At 40.4% G+C, this 16,884-nt stretch overlaps 1 protein-coding gene across 2 annotated transcripts in view; it reads right to left on the bottom strand.

Moving 5' to 3' along the window:
- Window positions 1-16,884, bottom strand: part of rock2a (rho-associated, coiled-coil containing protein kinase 2a) — a 48,434-nt gene that overhangs the window by 17,401 nt on the left and 14,149 nt on the right. For both annotated transcript variants that reach the window (XM_069661326.1, XM_069661327.1), the window contains exons 2-14: window positions 8,287-8,368; window positions 8,085-8,185; window positions 7,126-7,263; window positions 6,733-6,993; window positions 6,402-6,546; window positions 6,068-6,206; window positions 4,214-4,305; window positions 3,862-4,021; window positions 3,722-3,776; window positions 1,546-1,634; window positions 1,378-1,426; window positions 813-948; window positions 107-198 (exon numbers count right to left, since the gene is read on the bottom strand). In XM_069661326.1, the coding sequence (XP_069517427.1) occupies window positions 107-198; window positions 813-948; window positions 1,378-1,426; window positions 1,546-1,634; window positions 3,722-3,776; window positions 3,862-4,021; window positions 4,214-4,305; window positions 6,068-6,206; window positions 6,402-6,546; window positions 6,733-6,993; window positions 7,126-7,263; window positions 8,085-8,185; window positions 8,287-8,368 (1,539 nt within the window). The remainder of the gene's footprint in view (window positions 1-106; window positions 199-812; window positions 949-1,377; window positions 1,427-1,545; window positions 1,635-3,721; window positions 3,777-3,861; window positions 4,022-4,213; window positions 4,306-6,067; window positions 6,207-6,401; window positions 6,547-6,732; window positions 6,994-7,125; window positions 7,264-8,084; window positions 8,186-8,286; window positions 8,369-16,884) is intronic.

Here is a 16,884-nt window from a genome sequence, read left to right as displayed (position 1 = left end):
TGCACATTAATGTAATCCACTGAGTCTAATAATTGTTATTTCTGTAAGATATAATATTCATTATTTTTACTTTCCTGTCAGTCGTAGCGAACACTCAGTGACTGACCTGTTTCTGCAGGTGGATGTTCTTCTCATTGGAAATGTGTGAATTCTGGTTTCTTCTCTTCATGTCATCCAGCTGATCTCGAAGGCTGTTGACTGCACAACACAGGCAAATACAGACCAACATATTATTCTGAACTTTATTTTATTTATATTTATATTATTTTAAAATTCTTCAGAAAAACTCAAAATAAAAGTCTTTCAATGCCCCAAACCTCTCTCGTACACTCATGTACAACAACAACATTGAAGTATTAAGTTGTCATTAATGGGGGGAGATTAGGGGATCAGACAACAGAATATTTACATTAAAACAGATACACTAAAAGACAGGTTAATTTTATGGCAAGCCAAAAAGCAGACTTTTGCTGTTGTTTTTTCTGGCGAGCATGTCTGCACACTGTTTTGGTGTCTATTTGTCCATGTGATGGCAGTATTACCCACAATTTCTCATTTTAACTGTCTGTAAACTGCCATTAAAAACATGTATTTCAAATTAAAAGAGAAATAACGATAGCCATCAAGCAGGATGTAATGCTTCACTAGATTTTATATTAATAAAAATAATCTATCAACAGCAGAAAAAGAATGTGTCACTGCATTTGTTGACAACACAGCTTTAGAAAAAAGTGGTAACAAAACACGTCTGTACATACATTTTTAGATTTTATTATGCAACAAGATCATTAATTCATTGTGTTTCGTGTCACCTTCGTTCTCCAGGCAGCGCTTCCTGTCCGCCTCGCTCTCTGCCTTGCGGTGGCTCTCCAGGCTCTTGTGCTGCAGCAGAGCTTTCTCTCTCTCCAGCTGCCTCAGACTCGACTCCAGACTCTTCCTGCTGCTCACCTAAAAAAATCAATCCTTACATACTTTGTTCAACATGTCCTAGGGGGCGGGTTTCACGCTGCTGCGATCCCCTAAATGAGAAAATGTTCCTGAGAATCCAATTGGGGCTTAACACAAATCCAACTCCAACAGATACTTTGATGTGGCTATTAGAAGTCGGCGAGTGCTCCAGCTCAACCTCAGTTAATATGACAGATTGATATTCAACTGAATCAAAGCCAAGCGAAGACTGAGGATATCATTGTTCTGACTTAAATAGTTAACTCAAAAAAGATGGAATATACATGATCCTTGAGGGAAACTGGGACATTGCACCGGCAAATATGAAGAGTAGGACAGAGCCAAAAACATGCAAGTGATCTCCAACAGTAACAGGTGTCTGTGCTGTGGATGCAGTAGTCCACTGTTGCTTCAGGTTGATTCACTTACCTCATCCTCTAGCTCTTTGCAGATTTTGTCTAGTCTGCACGTGGCGGCTCTGCAAGAAGAAACAGGACCTTTACAAGAGCTTTGACATCACTTTTAACGGCTCTGAAGTCTTTAAGTGGTGAAACATGAAGACAAATCTGTGAAGTCATGCCTCTTTAACTCCTGTACCTGTATTTGTGCTCTATTTCGTCTTTGACCTGTTTCTCATTGTTCAGCTGAACCTCCAGGTGGCACAGTTTCTTCTGCAGTGCTGCTGACTGTGGACAGAAAACAGATGACCAATCATACATGTCCCAGTGACCTAAGCACGCAGGTTGCGCAAAGGGTCTCTCAATAAAAACATGAATAAAAGAGGTAGTTTTATATTGTTATGACGTAGATTGGGAGCATGGGAGTTGTCTTCATTCTGTAACAATCTCAATTGCAGATACAAATCTTGGACATTATACTTGAATTTACTTGAAGATTAAGAATTCAGGACTTTGTGATCATTAAACCTGCTTTTATTTGAATTTTTAGGTTACTATGAGGCAGGTCAACAAGCTGTAAATCAACCCTGACATAGAACCACCTTTTAGGTGATGTGGTGGACTTGTTAATAAACAGTCACTCATTGAAGTCCAATGTTCACTTTCCTAAAGCTCTATTTGTCTGCTGTTCTGTCCTTGGTGAAATCCAGCTTTTCTATGTGCTCTCGAGGTTGTTTTTCATTGTTGAGAGCTGTGGGATTGACACAGAATCAGCAAAACAACAACAGCAACATATGGACTATGAAATTCTCTGTAGAGCTAAGGAGGCTGGCAGTTTGGACATACTTTACTTTGGGTTTGATTACTGGTTAATAGAGCTATTGGCAAGAATCTGAAGATACAGTGTTTATAATGGGCTCTTGTAATACTGTACAGGGGCTATATATTGGGATTTTTTAAAACAAATGTTACAGTATAAATGACACACCACCAGTTAGTTAGAGTTAAAAAAAAAAAAAAAAAGTTCACTATCTTTATACAATCAGACTTGTGGGATCTGTATTTGCATTTCTCACAGTACCTGTAACAACCAACATCATAGCACACTGTATTGGTAATAAAAATAAAATAAGCATAAAAAATTGATTTCTGAGAAACATTTTTGAGATACAGTATCAGAAAATATATTATTTCAATACTGAAGCACTCTTTTCTATTACTATTTTCTTACACCCTTAAAAGTTATTGTAAAACAATGGTTTAAAGCGGACATATTCTAGTTATGCAATCCATTTTCTATTAATCTAATGTGTTTTTGAATCACGTTGGTAAAGTCTGTTTCGTTTTTAAAATTGTATACATATTTTAATTTAATTATTTTTCAGAGCCTCTCCTTCCTCCTGAAACGAACAAGCCGTTTTGCCATTCAATGGTCAGACCTTAGCCACGATTGGCTGACAGTATTTGGAGTGACTATATAGCCCCTCCCCCACGCGGAGGAGCAGCCACACTGCACTGTCACTCCAAAGGTGTAGAAAACATTGCTGCTCTAGGATCGGTTATTCGGGTAATATGCACAAGCCAGTATTGGAATGGTAAGCTGAAATCTTGACAACGACTGCAAGCCAGTGCAAGAAGGCAGCCTGATGTGAATGACGGTGAATATGGATTGGTCAATTTCAGTGAAAGCAAGGTTCTACATGGAAACCTGCAGCTGTTCTGAACGGCCCATTTCAGAGGCGACCTTTTTACAAATGTCATTCTGGAAAAACTCAAAATTATGCAGTTTTCACTTTTTCACTGTGAACAATAAACACCCAAACAATGTGAAACCCATTCAAAACATGAGAATATCCATTCAAGAGATATGGCCCCTTTCAGCAGCATTTCAGTTCTGTCTGGAACATGGAGGACAAACTTCTCAAGATGAAAGCAGAGACAATAAAGATTAACCCTAAGTAAATATGATCGTATAAAAATATATCCCAGGCCTTTGTTGTCTTCCTCCAAAGTAGTAGCGGATTGTTTCGTCTGTTCAGTTAGGACTGAAGTCAGTGACAGATTAGCTTTTAGCTCAGCTTCTTACTCTGAAAGCTGCTTAAGTCTTTCTGTGTGGCTAAGCACACTGAAATTCTAACAAAGTACAAATAAATCATGGGATCAGAAAAGAAATCCTTTTCTGAGTCATTTCCATGATAATCCTTAATGACTTACAGTATGAAGCCAGACTGATCGCAATGTCAACAGGCCTGTTCTGTGTGGTCATGAAAACTGACACCTTGTGTGTTTTCTCTTAGTAGATTGTGAAGGACGTATTACTGGAGTTGTTCAAGGTGCACCTGGCAGGTATTGTGTGAGGATGTGAAATCACCTACCTCTCCTTTTGAATTCTCGTGAGCCACTGAGGTATTGTTGGAAGCATTAAGTAACCTGAAGAAGGAACAAAATCAACACAAATCAACACATCATGTATTCATGCAGAAGTGTTGAATAAGAGCGATAACAGACAACTTACTGGTCTTCTTTAAAGTATGTGAAGCCAACAAAGGGTAACTGATTTCCAACAAAGGCCTTAGGTGTGGGAAAAGTTTCTACATCGCCTTTGTCATCTTCAATCTCATCAAAATTACTGGTGTCTATGTCGCTGCTCAGCTCCGGGACCACAGGGGCAACCGCTGAGGAAGGAGAGAGTGAGAGAAGGAAAGTGTGAATTTCAGGAAAAAGGAATACCTGTGTAACCGACTAGGAGTAGAAGTCTAATAAATACCTTTTACTTGTGATCTGATAAAGCAGTGGTTTGGTACTTAAGGCACATAAAAGGCATGTTTTATTGGCTAAGGTAAAGATACTTGTGTTGTGATACTAACTGTCTCTGATGGTGTCGAAGGTCCACTGGTCGTTCTTGAAGAAAGGATGCCGCTTGATTTCCTCCACGCCGTTTCTGCCCAATCGCACCTCCCTTAAAACAAAGACATAGAGTTGTGAAGAAATTAGTTCATCTATCCTTGATCTTTTGTTCAACAGTATCAGTAGTAACAGTTACACATGACATACTGATACATATTCCCTTAGAGTCATGCTCAGGTACAGTTTGGCAAATCCTCCCCTAGCAGTTAATATATGTTTGGTTTTCTGTTCTGCTTGCGTACATCACAGTTCTATCAGGTACGTCCCACTATGTTTCCTGTGAGAACTGAGGGGTTACAGATTGTGTTACAGGCAAAATGAAAACTATTTTTATTACTACCTTGCGGCTGTATGCCTCTCCCAACCAGTCAAGTTGCAGTTTACATCCATAAGTGTTTCCCTCAAAATGGCAATGTAACTGGCCAAGATGGGGGATACATTTGTATGTTGAAAATATTTGAAAAAATACATCTACCTTAAAAACAAAGCAATAGGACAAGTAGGCCTTCTTTAAAGAAGAGAAGTCACACCACAATCATTTACAGGAGGCACATCAGGAAAACATTAATGCTTCTGGCCACAGCTGTCGCGAAAGCGGAGGCATTAAAATCCTGGAGCCGAGTGCACCGGCTGGGCGTACACCTGGGTGTAAGGTTATGTCCAACTTAAAGCGGAAAGTTAAGACAGACTTTAAGTTTCGCCCTGTACACCAGTTAGACTTAAGCCTTTTTTGTGTTGCACCTGGGTGTATCTTTTACGCCTAGGATGGAGCAGACTTAAGTTTAGAAAGTCAGACTTAAATCCAAGGTAAAACAAACAGTAATAGTATCACAGTGGCAGCACATCTTCGAAAGGTTAACACAAAGGTTAACCTTTGACAGACAAGTCCTGTTTGAACTAAAGAGCAGTCCCCACAGCTACACCATGTGTTGGACAGAAACACAGCGCTGTCCCCGCCCTGCAGGTGCTGTTTGCGCTCAGATTTTATGCCAGTAGGGCCTTTCAAAACACCGATCGAGACATGATAAATGCTTGATTATGACTTTTTATTGCAGCGGTGATCAATTTCCTTGTCAGTATCGTTTGTTTTGTGTGTGTGTGTGTGTGTGTGTGTGTGTATGTGTGTGTGTGTGTGTGTGTGTGTGTGTGTGTGTGTGTATGTGTTGTTCAGTTTTGCTGTGAGAACCTTTTTATGCTCTTTATACAACTCTATGAGTTTCCTTATTTCGCTATCGGTAACATGTATTTTTCTTTTCTTTAGTTTTGTGTTATCCATATCCTCTGAAGAGAATTTGATGGGAGAAGTTAGTGAGTTGAGACATGTGTTGCTTGGCAACACTCACTGCTTTTCAAGTGGAAGCGTATCATAAGACCAGGCGCAGCTACGACCGGTGTCAGTTAGGCTTGGTGGACTCGGTGTAAATTGGAACCAAGAGGTTGGGTGTAGCTAAGTCGGACATAAGACAAAAGACCTATTTTTTTACTCCCAGCTTGGTGACTAATCTAGCTAAATAATAAAAGCTGATCTAGATGTTAAAAGTTATTTTTTACTTTGGGATTTCTTTAAAGAAAGACTACCTGCCCTGATTTAGTTCGCCTGTTACTCAACTGTTTTGCAGGTTACAAGGCAGTTAACCGACCCGGTGCAGGATTATGTGTTCAATTATTAAAGTAATAAGAACAGAGTTCATAAGAATGTGAGCAAAATATCAGACTTTTATTTCCTTTAAAAACAAAATCTCAAACTGACCTAGTGGTAAACATACGTGTACTGTGCGCAGCTTAAAAGCATCAACATGAGAAACTCTTTCTACCTGTCAGTCAGGAAGGCACAGATGATATTCTTAGCATCTTTGGAGATATCCACGTCATCGGGGAAGTTAAGGGAGTTTTTATGGTCCATGATCTTACTGTAGGTTCCCACCAGAGAGTCAGCATAGAACGGTGTGTCACCTAACCAATTAAAGGAATACAGCAATCATACACCGCACTAGAATAATGGAGAAACATTTGTTTTACAAACTATGATGTTTCCAACATGTCATTGACAGTACCAGATGAATAATACCATCTCTTCTAATACAAATATACTCTGAAAACATCTCTTGCTTTGTGAAATCACTGTAACTTAATTAAATGTTCACTGACCAACAAGCATCTCGAAGATGAAGACCCCTACAGACCACCAGTCACACTCTCTTCCATAATACCCGTCTCCTCCCTGAGATTTCAGCACCTCGGGAGAGATGTAGTCTGGAGTCCCGACTGCTGTATCACAGTGCACCATGCCGGTCTGCAACACAAATCCTGCAGTCAATATCCTGCAAAATCTTACACGCATGTTTTGACTTTATAATCTAAGTTTAGGGTTTTTGTCTTATCTAAAGACGATGGATGGATATAAATCCAAACATACAGTTTATAAGATCAGGAGGAATCAAAGCTACTGTTTGAGTTTCAATGATGTGATAAAACTCACAGAATTCATCTTCATGCACGTTCCAAAGTCGGCTAACTTGAGGTGCCCGAGTCTGTCCAGCAGCATGTTGTCTGGTTTGACGTCCCGATGGATGAAGCCCATGGAGTGAATGGCATCCAGGGCCATCACCACCTCTGCTGTGTAGAATTTGGCCCATTTCTCTGGCACGTCGTAGGTGCTTGTGAGGTTGACCAGGTCACCTCCTGGCATGTACTCCATCACCATGTAGAGGTAGTGCTCGTCTTGGAAGGCACAGCACAACTGAAAAACCCAAACACAAGCCATTATTATTAAGAGATATCTATTTTAGCATGGTAGCACCTCATCTGTTAGTCAAAGCTGAAAGTAAATTTCTTGTGAAATAAACAGTCTGGTGTAACTTAAACTTTATACCTGCACAACCCAGGGACTGTTGGCAAAGGCCATGATGTCTCTTTCTTCCCAGAAGAAAGCCGAGTCTGAGCGCTTGATCATCTCAAACTTGCTCAGTAGCTTCATGGCGTAGACCTTCTGAGAGGCTTTATGCCGGACCTGAATGGTGGTGAGACCGGGTTAACCAGAGTTGAAGACATAATGTCAAATACAACTTTTATCCTGAGACACATTTAGACCAAATGGTGGATTACAGGTCAACGGCCTTATAATCTCTATTTACAGATTCTACACAGAAATGTCGAATCTGTAGGCAGGGTCACAGATTTTAGGGATGACAAGTGTTCTGGTTTCCGTTGGTACTACACTTGTTGTCCGAGTAATATTGATCAATCACGTATCAGCAAGCTGCGGTGTATGCAGGAAAAACAGTCCGTATGGAAAGTAAAAGCAGGCGGATCGTAATGCGCCGTAATGACACCCGGCTCCCATCAGCAGCTATGTGACGATGATTTAGCTTCATATTAATCTCTATAAACAGATATCTGCACACAAGTTTAGCAACAATCTGTTCTAGATTAAAATTTCAACTTGAGATAAATTCCCTGACGCGGTGTAATGAAAGCCATCATAAATAATTGATCCGACCTCCGTTCAACAAACGAGCAGTAGTTTTCTTCTCCTCTTGAGACAAAGCTTCATTTTTACTGTTTACAAATCTGCATCATGATGTTGACATTTCGCCAAACTTAAGACCCATTAATAAAAGTAAATCACAAGACAAGCAGTTTCTTTTTCGAGTTCATACCACAGTAGTTAGCCAGAGTAAAGCCTCTGTCTAACTTACTATTTACAGTGAAACACAGTTTAATTCATTACAATTCAATTTTGAATAGTCTTTCAGAAAACCAAGGCTGAGATTTCCCCTTTTGACCTAATCCATCACGTGAAGGTACTTGAAAATGGAAACAAATACTCACCAGTTGGACTTCACCAAATGCCCCCCGACCAATCACTTTAACTCTGTCGAAGTCTTCAGACTTCATCTGCAGGTCGCGAGTCTGTCCTATGACTTTCTCATCTGAGCATAAAGAGAATAAGTAATTCATTAATAAAACACTTCAGCTCATAGAGAAGACAAATGTCCTCCATGTCCCTCTCTCTCTCACAAAATCTACTCACATCTGTTTAGGAAGGTTTCAATGTTTTTGTTCTTGCGTAGCGCAGGGTAGTCCAAGTCTAAGACCAGGGCGTTGATGGAGTCCTATACAGAAAGATAAAACAATCAAATATCAGTCATGACCAAAAGAAATCATTGAAAGAAGTACATTTTCAACAGATATTTGCAGACTTTCGTGGTCACTTAAAGTGTGACCTCTCACTAAAACAATGGTGATGGTGACAATCTCAATCCATCCATCATCTATGCCGCTTATCCTGTTGAGGGTCGCAGGGGGGCTGAAGTTTATTCCAGCTGTCACTGGGCGAGAGGCGAGGTACACCCTGGTCACCAGTCAATCAAAGGGCAGACACATAGAGACAGACAACCTTTCGCGTTCACATTCACACCTAAGGGCAATTTAGAGTCGCCGATTAACCGATCGGGCGTGTGTTTGGACTGTGGGAGGAAGCACGAGGGAACCCAAGCATGCACGGGGAGAACATGCAAACTCCACACAGAAAGGTCCACTTTGTCCAAACTGGGATTTGAACCAGGGACCTTCCAGCTGTGGCAACAGCGCTAGCCACTGCACCACTGTGCTGCCCATGACACATGACAAACTCCACAATTTCAAAATGTCATGATTGTATTTCACATGGCACCTGTTTTGGATCCTTCAAAACAGGTGCCACGTGAAATAGGCGGAATGAAATTAGGGCTTCACCGATACCAGTATCGGGTATCGGCCACTATCAGCGCTGAAGTACTTGTACTTGTACTTGTACTCGTATTCGTAAAACTAAGACGAGTACCACACCCGAATACCATTTCACGGCTTGATGCCAGCCTTACACAAAAATAAAATGTATGGCAGTGTCGTGTTTGTTTGTTTAGCAAAAGAAACTTGAGTCTTAAAATGTCAGCAACAGTTGCAGTGGCATCATTCTGTTGATTTACTTTGTTACAGTCAGAAAGTGAGGAACATCTGATGAAATGAAACATATTTTTAAAGTCATTATGAGAACTGTAATGATATTTTTAAGGACTCATATCTGTACTTGGTATCGGCAATTATCAAAATTTAAGTACTTGTACTTGGTCCGGAAAAAACAGTGGTATCGGTGCATCCCTGAATGAAATCATACTAATACTGCAGTGTTATATGTCAACATCAACAAACAAAGGCAGTAAAGTGACTGTCCAAAAAACACAGTATATGAAGTGTGAATACTGTATGAAAAAGTCACATCATTTTCAGCCATCACTTATTTCATCTTTTGAATGCAGCCAAGTGAGGGTGGGTGATATGACCTAAATGTATATTTTATAATATTAATATTTATTTTCCTTTTGGCGGTATATGTATTATATTGCAGTATTACAAAATGAAAAGGTACTCTACTCAAAACATGATTTTAGCACTTTTTGCTCCATTTTTAATGTAAGGGAACACATCAATGTGTTTTCATGTACATACAAACAATTATACTTAATATTATTTGGTACTTTAAAGTCTATTTTCTATTTTACAAAACAAAAATCACTCCTATTTTTACCACACTTGGCTCATCGACTACAAATAGACTTGTGGGCTGCAACAGGGTTACTTATCATCTACCATGTTCAAATGTATGTTTAATCAGCGTGTTCAGCCCCATGACGGTAACTTTTGTAAACAAAAACTTGCGCATCCTATTTCCTACTACTACTACTGCCAAACACACAACCTCATGCTGTGTGCACAGCAGGTGAAGTAGCTAAAAGTAAACACTCCGCGGCATCTCTGCTCCGTGAACGGTCCGTTCATGTGGCCACAGCACCAGTGCGAGGGTTCGCTAATAAAGGGGACACATTCACTGAAAAGCCGACTCGCATAACTGTGCGTCTGACTCAATCATCACGCCGAAATTATATATGACAGCTGCAGCATCAAGCATATGTTTACAGGCAACTGCACTCTGCATGCAGAGCGTCAGGTCTCTGTGTGCTCTGTGATATCAGACGGACTTTTCCTGTAGAGAAGTTTGGGGAGTTTTTGTTTACGTGTGTACGAAACCGAAGCATTTGTGTTTATCCCGGTGTTGCTAAATCCATGTCGTAGCAGAATGTGACACCGGTGACTGTGTGAAACCGGTATACCGCTCAGCCCTACAGCGTTGTACTAAAATCTTTGCATATACTCGGGAACTAACAGTCAGAAACAGAACCCTGCCGTTTCCAGTGTGTCCATCTTTCCAATCTGAATTAGAAATATGTAGTGCTGCAAACGGGGAATAAAATTACACATTTTGAGAAATCACACGGCATTTTAAAGAGTTCCAGCTGCTCTTATCACTTTTTCTTCAGATATACAGTACTGTCAGTAAGCAAGATGCTACAAGGGCGAGTATGAGACATGCTTTACATGGAAGAGTTCATCATAACATGTTGCGTCATAATGTGAGTCAGCTAAATAAGATAGACAGCTAATAAGTGACAAAGCAAAACACTGTCTTTTTGTATCATCAGCTTTAAATTGCAAACAAGGTGATTATGAGCCTGGTGGTGAAACGCACAGCTTAAGTGTCAAATTAATTATTATTAATTTAAAATGTGCACAACTTTCTAACTACTTAAGTAAATTCATTTAAAGCATTTACCTTGTGATGGACATGATGCAGGAATGATTTTTCTGACCCAACTACAGGGGAAATATGTTTCCCTGACTGACTTTCACTCTTAATAAACACTACATTTTAGCAACAGTGCCACTTAGAAATAAATAAACTGTTTTTTCCAGACTCTGATTTACAGAACATTAAGTAAACCAAACTGGTGAACATTCTACCAAATAAAGGCAGTGGAGTGCAGGACTGAATGCATTTCATGTAGCAGCTGGCCTACACTCAAACTTCAGTTATACATCAACATGACTACACAGCAAGTCTGAATGAAAATGAACAGCTTTGCCCGAACATTTCTTTCAGCAGTGTGTAAGTTGACAGACTGGATAAATAAATAGCAACAACAAGCAATGAAAGTGGATTCAACTGAAGTCTTTGTTTGAGAGAGGGAGAGAGAGAGAGAGACGGACAGAGAGAGAGAGAGAGAGACGGACAGAGAGAGAGAGAGAGAGGCAGGATGACTAATTCTTCCATCAGCTGCAGCCTACTTGATTCTGTTGATATTCATCTGCTGATGAATGACAAACAAACTGTTGCTATGACTATTTGACATTAGTCTGTCTAACAGATAATAAGTCACCTTCACACAGGATGTAGCTGCTGTTAAAAACGGCATGAACCGCACTCCGGTTCAGATTCTTTTTTTTGGGGGGGGTATGAGAAGCCTACAGGAAATAACATGACACATGATGTTATTAGTAAAGTACATTTCTGGGGAGTTGATCAAATTAATTATGGTGAATATAATGCACAACTGTATGGGTGTAACAATTATTTTGTTTAGCAGCTGATTAGACGAAGATTGCTCATTGCAATTTCTCTTAAAATAAACCAACGGTTCAAAACACCAATACAGACATGTACAACATTCAGAAAAGAAACATTGCTTAGGTTTAGGAAGCTGTAACTCGCAAATATTTGACATAATAATGAATTATCAAATGATTTGGCGATTTTCTTTTTATTGATTCATTGTTGCAGCTCAAGCTAAAAACAGCAACTTCTCAAAAACCTGGATTTCAAAATTAACTTTTACTTGATGCTAATATTTAAAGGTCCCATATTATACTCCTTTTCAGCAAGTTCACATAGGTCTCAGAGGTCCCAGAACAGTCAATTTGAAGTCTGTTGCCTAAAAACCCAGTTTGTTCCTGGACTTCAGCCAGCCTGTAACTCCCTCTACTGAGAATAAGCTGTTTCTGTGTCTGTAGCTTTAAATGATAATGAGCTGTGCCTGTCCACGCCCCTCCCGCTCCAGTACCATGCGCTAATTCGGTTGCTATTGGCCGGCTCTGCCTTCAGTCAAAGAGGGACAGGCACCTTCCTTCAACACCGACTCTGGTTGGCTATTGTAGGCTGAGAATCAGTAATGGAAGCTCCTATTGGTTCAAATGAGACCTCTATAGAAAGCTAAGAAGCTCGCCTCCACTTTGATACCAGAACGGAGCGGCACTTCAAAGGGAATATGAAGTTATTATAGTAAATACACGGGGAAATGCGGCATTTCTGACGGCTGATTAGTGACGACGAACGGCGATCCATGGATACGTATTGATGGAATAATGCTTTTGGACTAAATACTTTACTGGATTATATCATCTGGACCTTTAGCAATGTACCAGGAGTGAATTTATGAAAATAATATGCATCAGTGGAATACAGCGAGCCTTCATCGGTGAGTTACGTCAATTTTGTAAATGTTTATGTTCTGTTGCCGTTGATTGCACCCGCTGTGGTGATTGGATCTTTTAATGGTTAATATCAATCGAATCTTGAGCTTGATCTTGAGCTTTCCAACGATGTGACACACGAGTGGCAACATAAAGTTATCATCGTAGCTGCAGGGCTAATGTTGTAGTAATAGCGATGACGGCCCGCCGGCGGGCCGTAGAGTGGTAACGGGTTTTAACGTAGTATAAGGAAACTATGTTACCAACAGTAACTTACGTTAGCTGCTATGCTAAAACCAACAGGCTATCACGCTCGGTAGGCCTATACACTAAAGCAACAAAACCTCATACGAAGGAGGTAAAAGTAGACTCCTGTGCTCGTTTGTGCAGCCAACAACAGAGCAACTGCCGTGCTTTGCCCGTACCTTCGCCATGTTTATTTTCCCGGAGCAGCGTTTGCGAGAGGAATAAAATAGCACCCACCAGGAAGTTTCAGGGGGCAGACCAAACATTTATCTTGGGCGGGGTCACCAACCTGGAGGAGGTGTTATTGCCCTTCATGACGTCATGTAGGGAAAAGCTGCAATCGGGCTGTTTCAGCACACATTTTCTGAAAAGTGGAGCAAGCAAGAGAGGAGAGGATAGACTTTTCTCATTTCAGGGGGGTTTGTAGACAGGCTGGGGACGCATATTATTGTTAGAAAACCATTCCAAAGTGAATGTTGCATAATATGGGACCTTTAAGATATATGATATCATCTTATGGAGACCCAAGATTTAACTAAAGGTAAACAGACAAGGAAGGCACAAATAAATACTTAATTAATTAATGATTATGAGTTATCCTTGATCCACAAGAGACAAGCACCTGTAGTTAAAAGAAAAAAGCATGGTGTCCGTAAACTTCCATGCTAACAGCAACGTTAACTTGCCTTCTAAAATGCTATAGCTAGTGTTTTTGCTATAGCTAGTGAATATTCACAGTGATGCCACAACAACATGTAGTAGAGCTTACAGGTGATTGAAATTATGTGCACTGGTTGGATTACTTTTATGATGAAATTGAGTTGAGCTAGGTAGCTAGCTTTAAAGGCCTATGCTCATTTTGTTTAGGCACTACTGTTTACACATAAGCATGTTAGCCACTGAAAATAATGTTGCAAGGAGAGTAGCACAGCAACTCTGAATTTCTAAGCTAATAGCAAGCTAATGTTGTTGAAGTTGTTACTGTTAGCTTGCAACGTTAGCTTGTTAGCAAAAGCCTTTTGGCTACTGTCACAATTCTTTTTAAGTGCCACAACTGTGCGAGGATGATAAACATTTCTTGCGCTTGTTGGTGTAATTTTATGATTAAATTTAGTTGTATCTAGGTAACTTGCTGAAAAGCCAGGTGCTCAGTGTATTTAGCCAACAATGTAGCTAGCTAGCTACACTTTCCTCTTTATTGCATCACTGATCTTACACAGACACACAGAAACACGACACACAAATGCACTAGACTAGTCACTGCCCTGGACATACATGGACATACAGAAAGAATATGTGATATACAGTGAGAAAAAGGAAACGTAGCATTGTGAAGACAGATAAATTACATTTGTGCCAAGGAGGAGTCGACAATTAAACTGAGTAAGTAAAAGATATGTGATATAAAATTTGTCTTATAACGCTCTACAAGATGTGGTCAGTTTCAGGGCTGGATTCTATACTCCACTCTGAACAGTGTGTGTTGCAGCAACCCAAACAGGAACGGAGGCTGGGAACTGGAGCGCGGCTCTGCAGCAGCTTGTCAGGTCGACTGAACACCAGCTGACTATTTGTAATGTTCAGGGATTTTATATTTACACATAGTTCCACCTGGAGCAATGTAGGGAAACCATTAAATAAGCAAAACACAGACTGATGCAAAACCCCTAATTGTTACAGTGTGTAACAATAAGGAAGTCATATATCAACTTTTGTCAGGCACACATTCCTGAACGGTCAATGAGGAGCAGTTTGAAACACTGGACCAAGCCAGCAGAGAACACAATAACCCCACTCTGACCCAGTGGTCTAAACTGGTTTCTATCAAACGTGTCTTTTTTTTTTTTCTTTCTCCTTGTTCCCCGATCTTTACGACGTTAGACAGGATGGCACAATCTGTTTCATGTATCCTTCACTTCTAATTTTGTTCTAGTTCTCTTGTCTCTTTTGCTTTTTTCTTCTGTTCTCCCCCTGTCTTATCTGCCTTTCCGCCTGCTCTCTCCATCGTTCTTCGCTCGGCTGCAGTCAGTCTGCAGCGAGCTGAACACTCTGTTTCATCATATCAACTTCCCTTCCCCATTAAAGGACTGACCTCACACAAAACTACTATTTAAGGGAAAAAAATACACACGCCGGGGGGTTGGAGAGGGGTTGCCGGGTACGTGTGCATGTACACATACACGCGCACGAGGATCTCCCTACGAGCACGACAATACAGGAAATGATCCACCCCACCCCAGGGCTGGCAGATAATTTCACTGTGTCATGAAGTCAGTCCCTGTGTGCAAGTCATTTCCTCTGAGGCAGCATTCTGCTGCTGCTGCTGCTCTGCACTTCCAGCCAAAAAATCACAAAATGCTTGCCAGCTACAGGTACAGCCATGTACACCGTGCATCCAGCTCACTGTATGGTGTATCTCCTCACCGTTTGGACTCGTGATTTGCTTGCAAAAGTGTCTTCAAAGCAACAGGAAGTACAAAGCCACAGAAAAATTGACACCCAAAAATTTCTCAACAGTACACAATACAATACCCAAAGGTTCATGCATATACACTGCGGCTCCATGATGCCTTACTGTGGACAGTTTCAAAGATGATGCTGTTGAGGTAGCTGCATTGCTGTGACACAGTGATTGTGTTACAAGACAAATGACTGCACAAACCACAGGTGCTGTTTATATTTCTAAAAAGGTAACTTTAGGCAGACTTTTTGTTTATTTCTTATTTCCCTTCAAGAGGCACTGTTAGTCGATAAGTAGGAAGAAGGACACATTGTTGACCTTATGTGCAGCATCATTAGTCATTTCCATATCCGTCACAGTGTGTGATGCCAAGAGTACATCTGTTATACTGCAGGTCTGAGCAGCTTGAGGTTAAGTTGTCATCGTACATCAAACAGCAATGATGTATCCCAGATAACATTTTCATAATGCTACTCAAATAAATCATGCGTTTAGTTGCATAAACATTTAATTTTCACGTAGGCCTGTGTTATAATGAGAAATGAATACATGTCTATTTTTTTAGTATTAGATTTATTGCTGTTATCATTGAAACACATGGTTTCATAGCAACTTATTATCCAAACCACAACAGGCTCAAATCTATCAGATGCTAGTGAAAATAAAGTATGATAAATTTGGCAAATTAAGTCTTGAAGAATGAAAACTATCAAAACCATCTGCAGGGCTCATACTGATTTTCAGAAGGAAATAGGTAAACCATGAAACCACAAAATGCTTCAGGCCTCTCTAAGTGAACTCACAAGGGCTGCTGCTTACATGACTGTCTGTCTCTCAACTCTGTGATTGCAGGCAGAAAAATGTGATTGTTTGCAGAAACAAGACAAGCTGGACACAGCTGGGACAGGTCACACGTGAAGCTTATGTACCAGAAGGTGCATTTGGGCTTTTCTGTCCAATGCAATTGATGAATAAACTGTCAAATCAAAGAGAGGAAATAAACCTTTAATAATCAGCCATGTACATAATGTTACACTCTGTATCAAAGGGTGTAATGGTAAAGACTCCAACACAGAGGGAATTCAGTTTCACAGATTTCCAACTTTAGACATGAGAAAGATGATAAAGTTGTTCGTCAGTTGCCCTAAAGTCAACACTGGCGTAGCAACGTGTAGGCACCGACTCGCTACATGCATGTAGCAAACATTCCCTACACACTAGACCTCTTCATGACATATTATTCCTTTCTATGTCATTTCACTAACACCCCATTAAACAAGATGTGGAGGAAGGATAAATAAAGAAATACATGTTGCCCTGGTGACGGCGAGAGGCGCCAGTGGCTCTGCAGTGAAGGAGTGAAATCATGTTCGAGACACAATTGTTTTTCCTTTTCAGTGAAGGCAGCCAAAGAAGCATCCAGAAGTGTCAACGAGGCTCGTTTGTGATGATATATGTTGTTTGTGAAAATGGGTTACATTCCCCTTTAAAGGAGCAGTTCTCCCCTGGAAAAAGCTGCTGTCAGTCAAAGCTGGTGTTCTCTGTAATCGATAGAAGCAATAATATTTGAAATTGGCG

Source organism: Semicossyphus pulcher, unplaced genomic scaffold, assembly GCF_022749685.1.
Source record: "Semicossyphus pulcher isolate SPU_LCO1_2020_fin unplaced genomic scaffold, fSemPul1.0.p SCAF_14, whole genome shotgun sequence".
NCBI lineage: Eukaryota > Metazoa > Chordata > Actinopteri > Labriformes > Labridae > Semicossyphus > Semicossyphus pulcher.
Note: the sequence above shows the minus strand (reverse complement) of the source record. Positions and strands in the feature narration are given on the sequence as shown.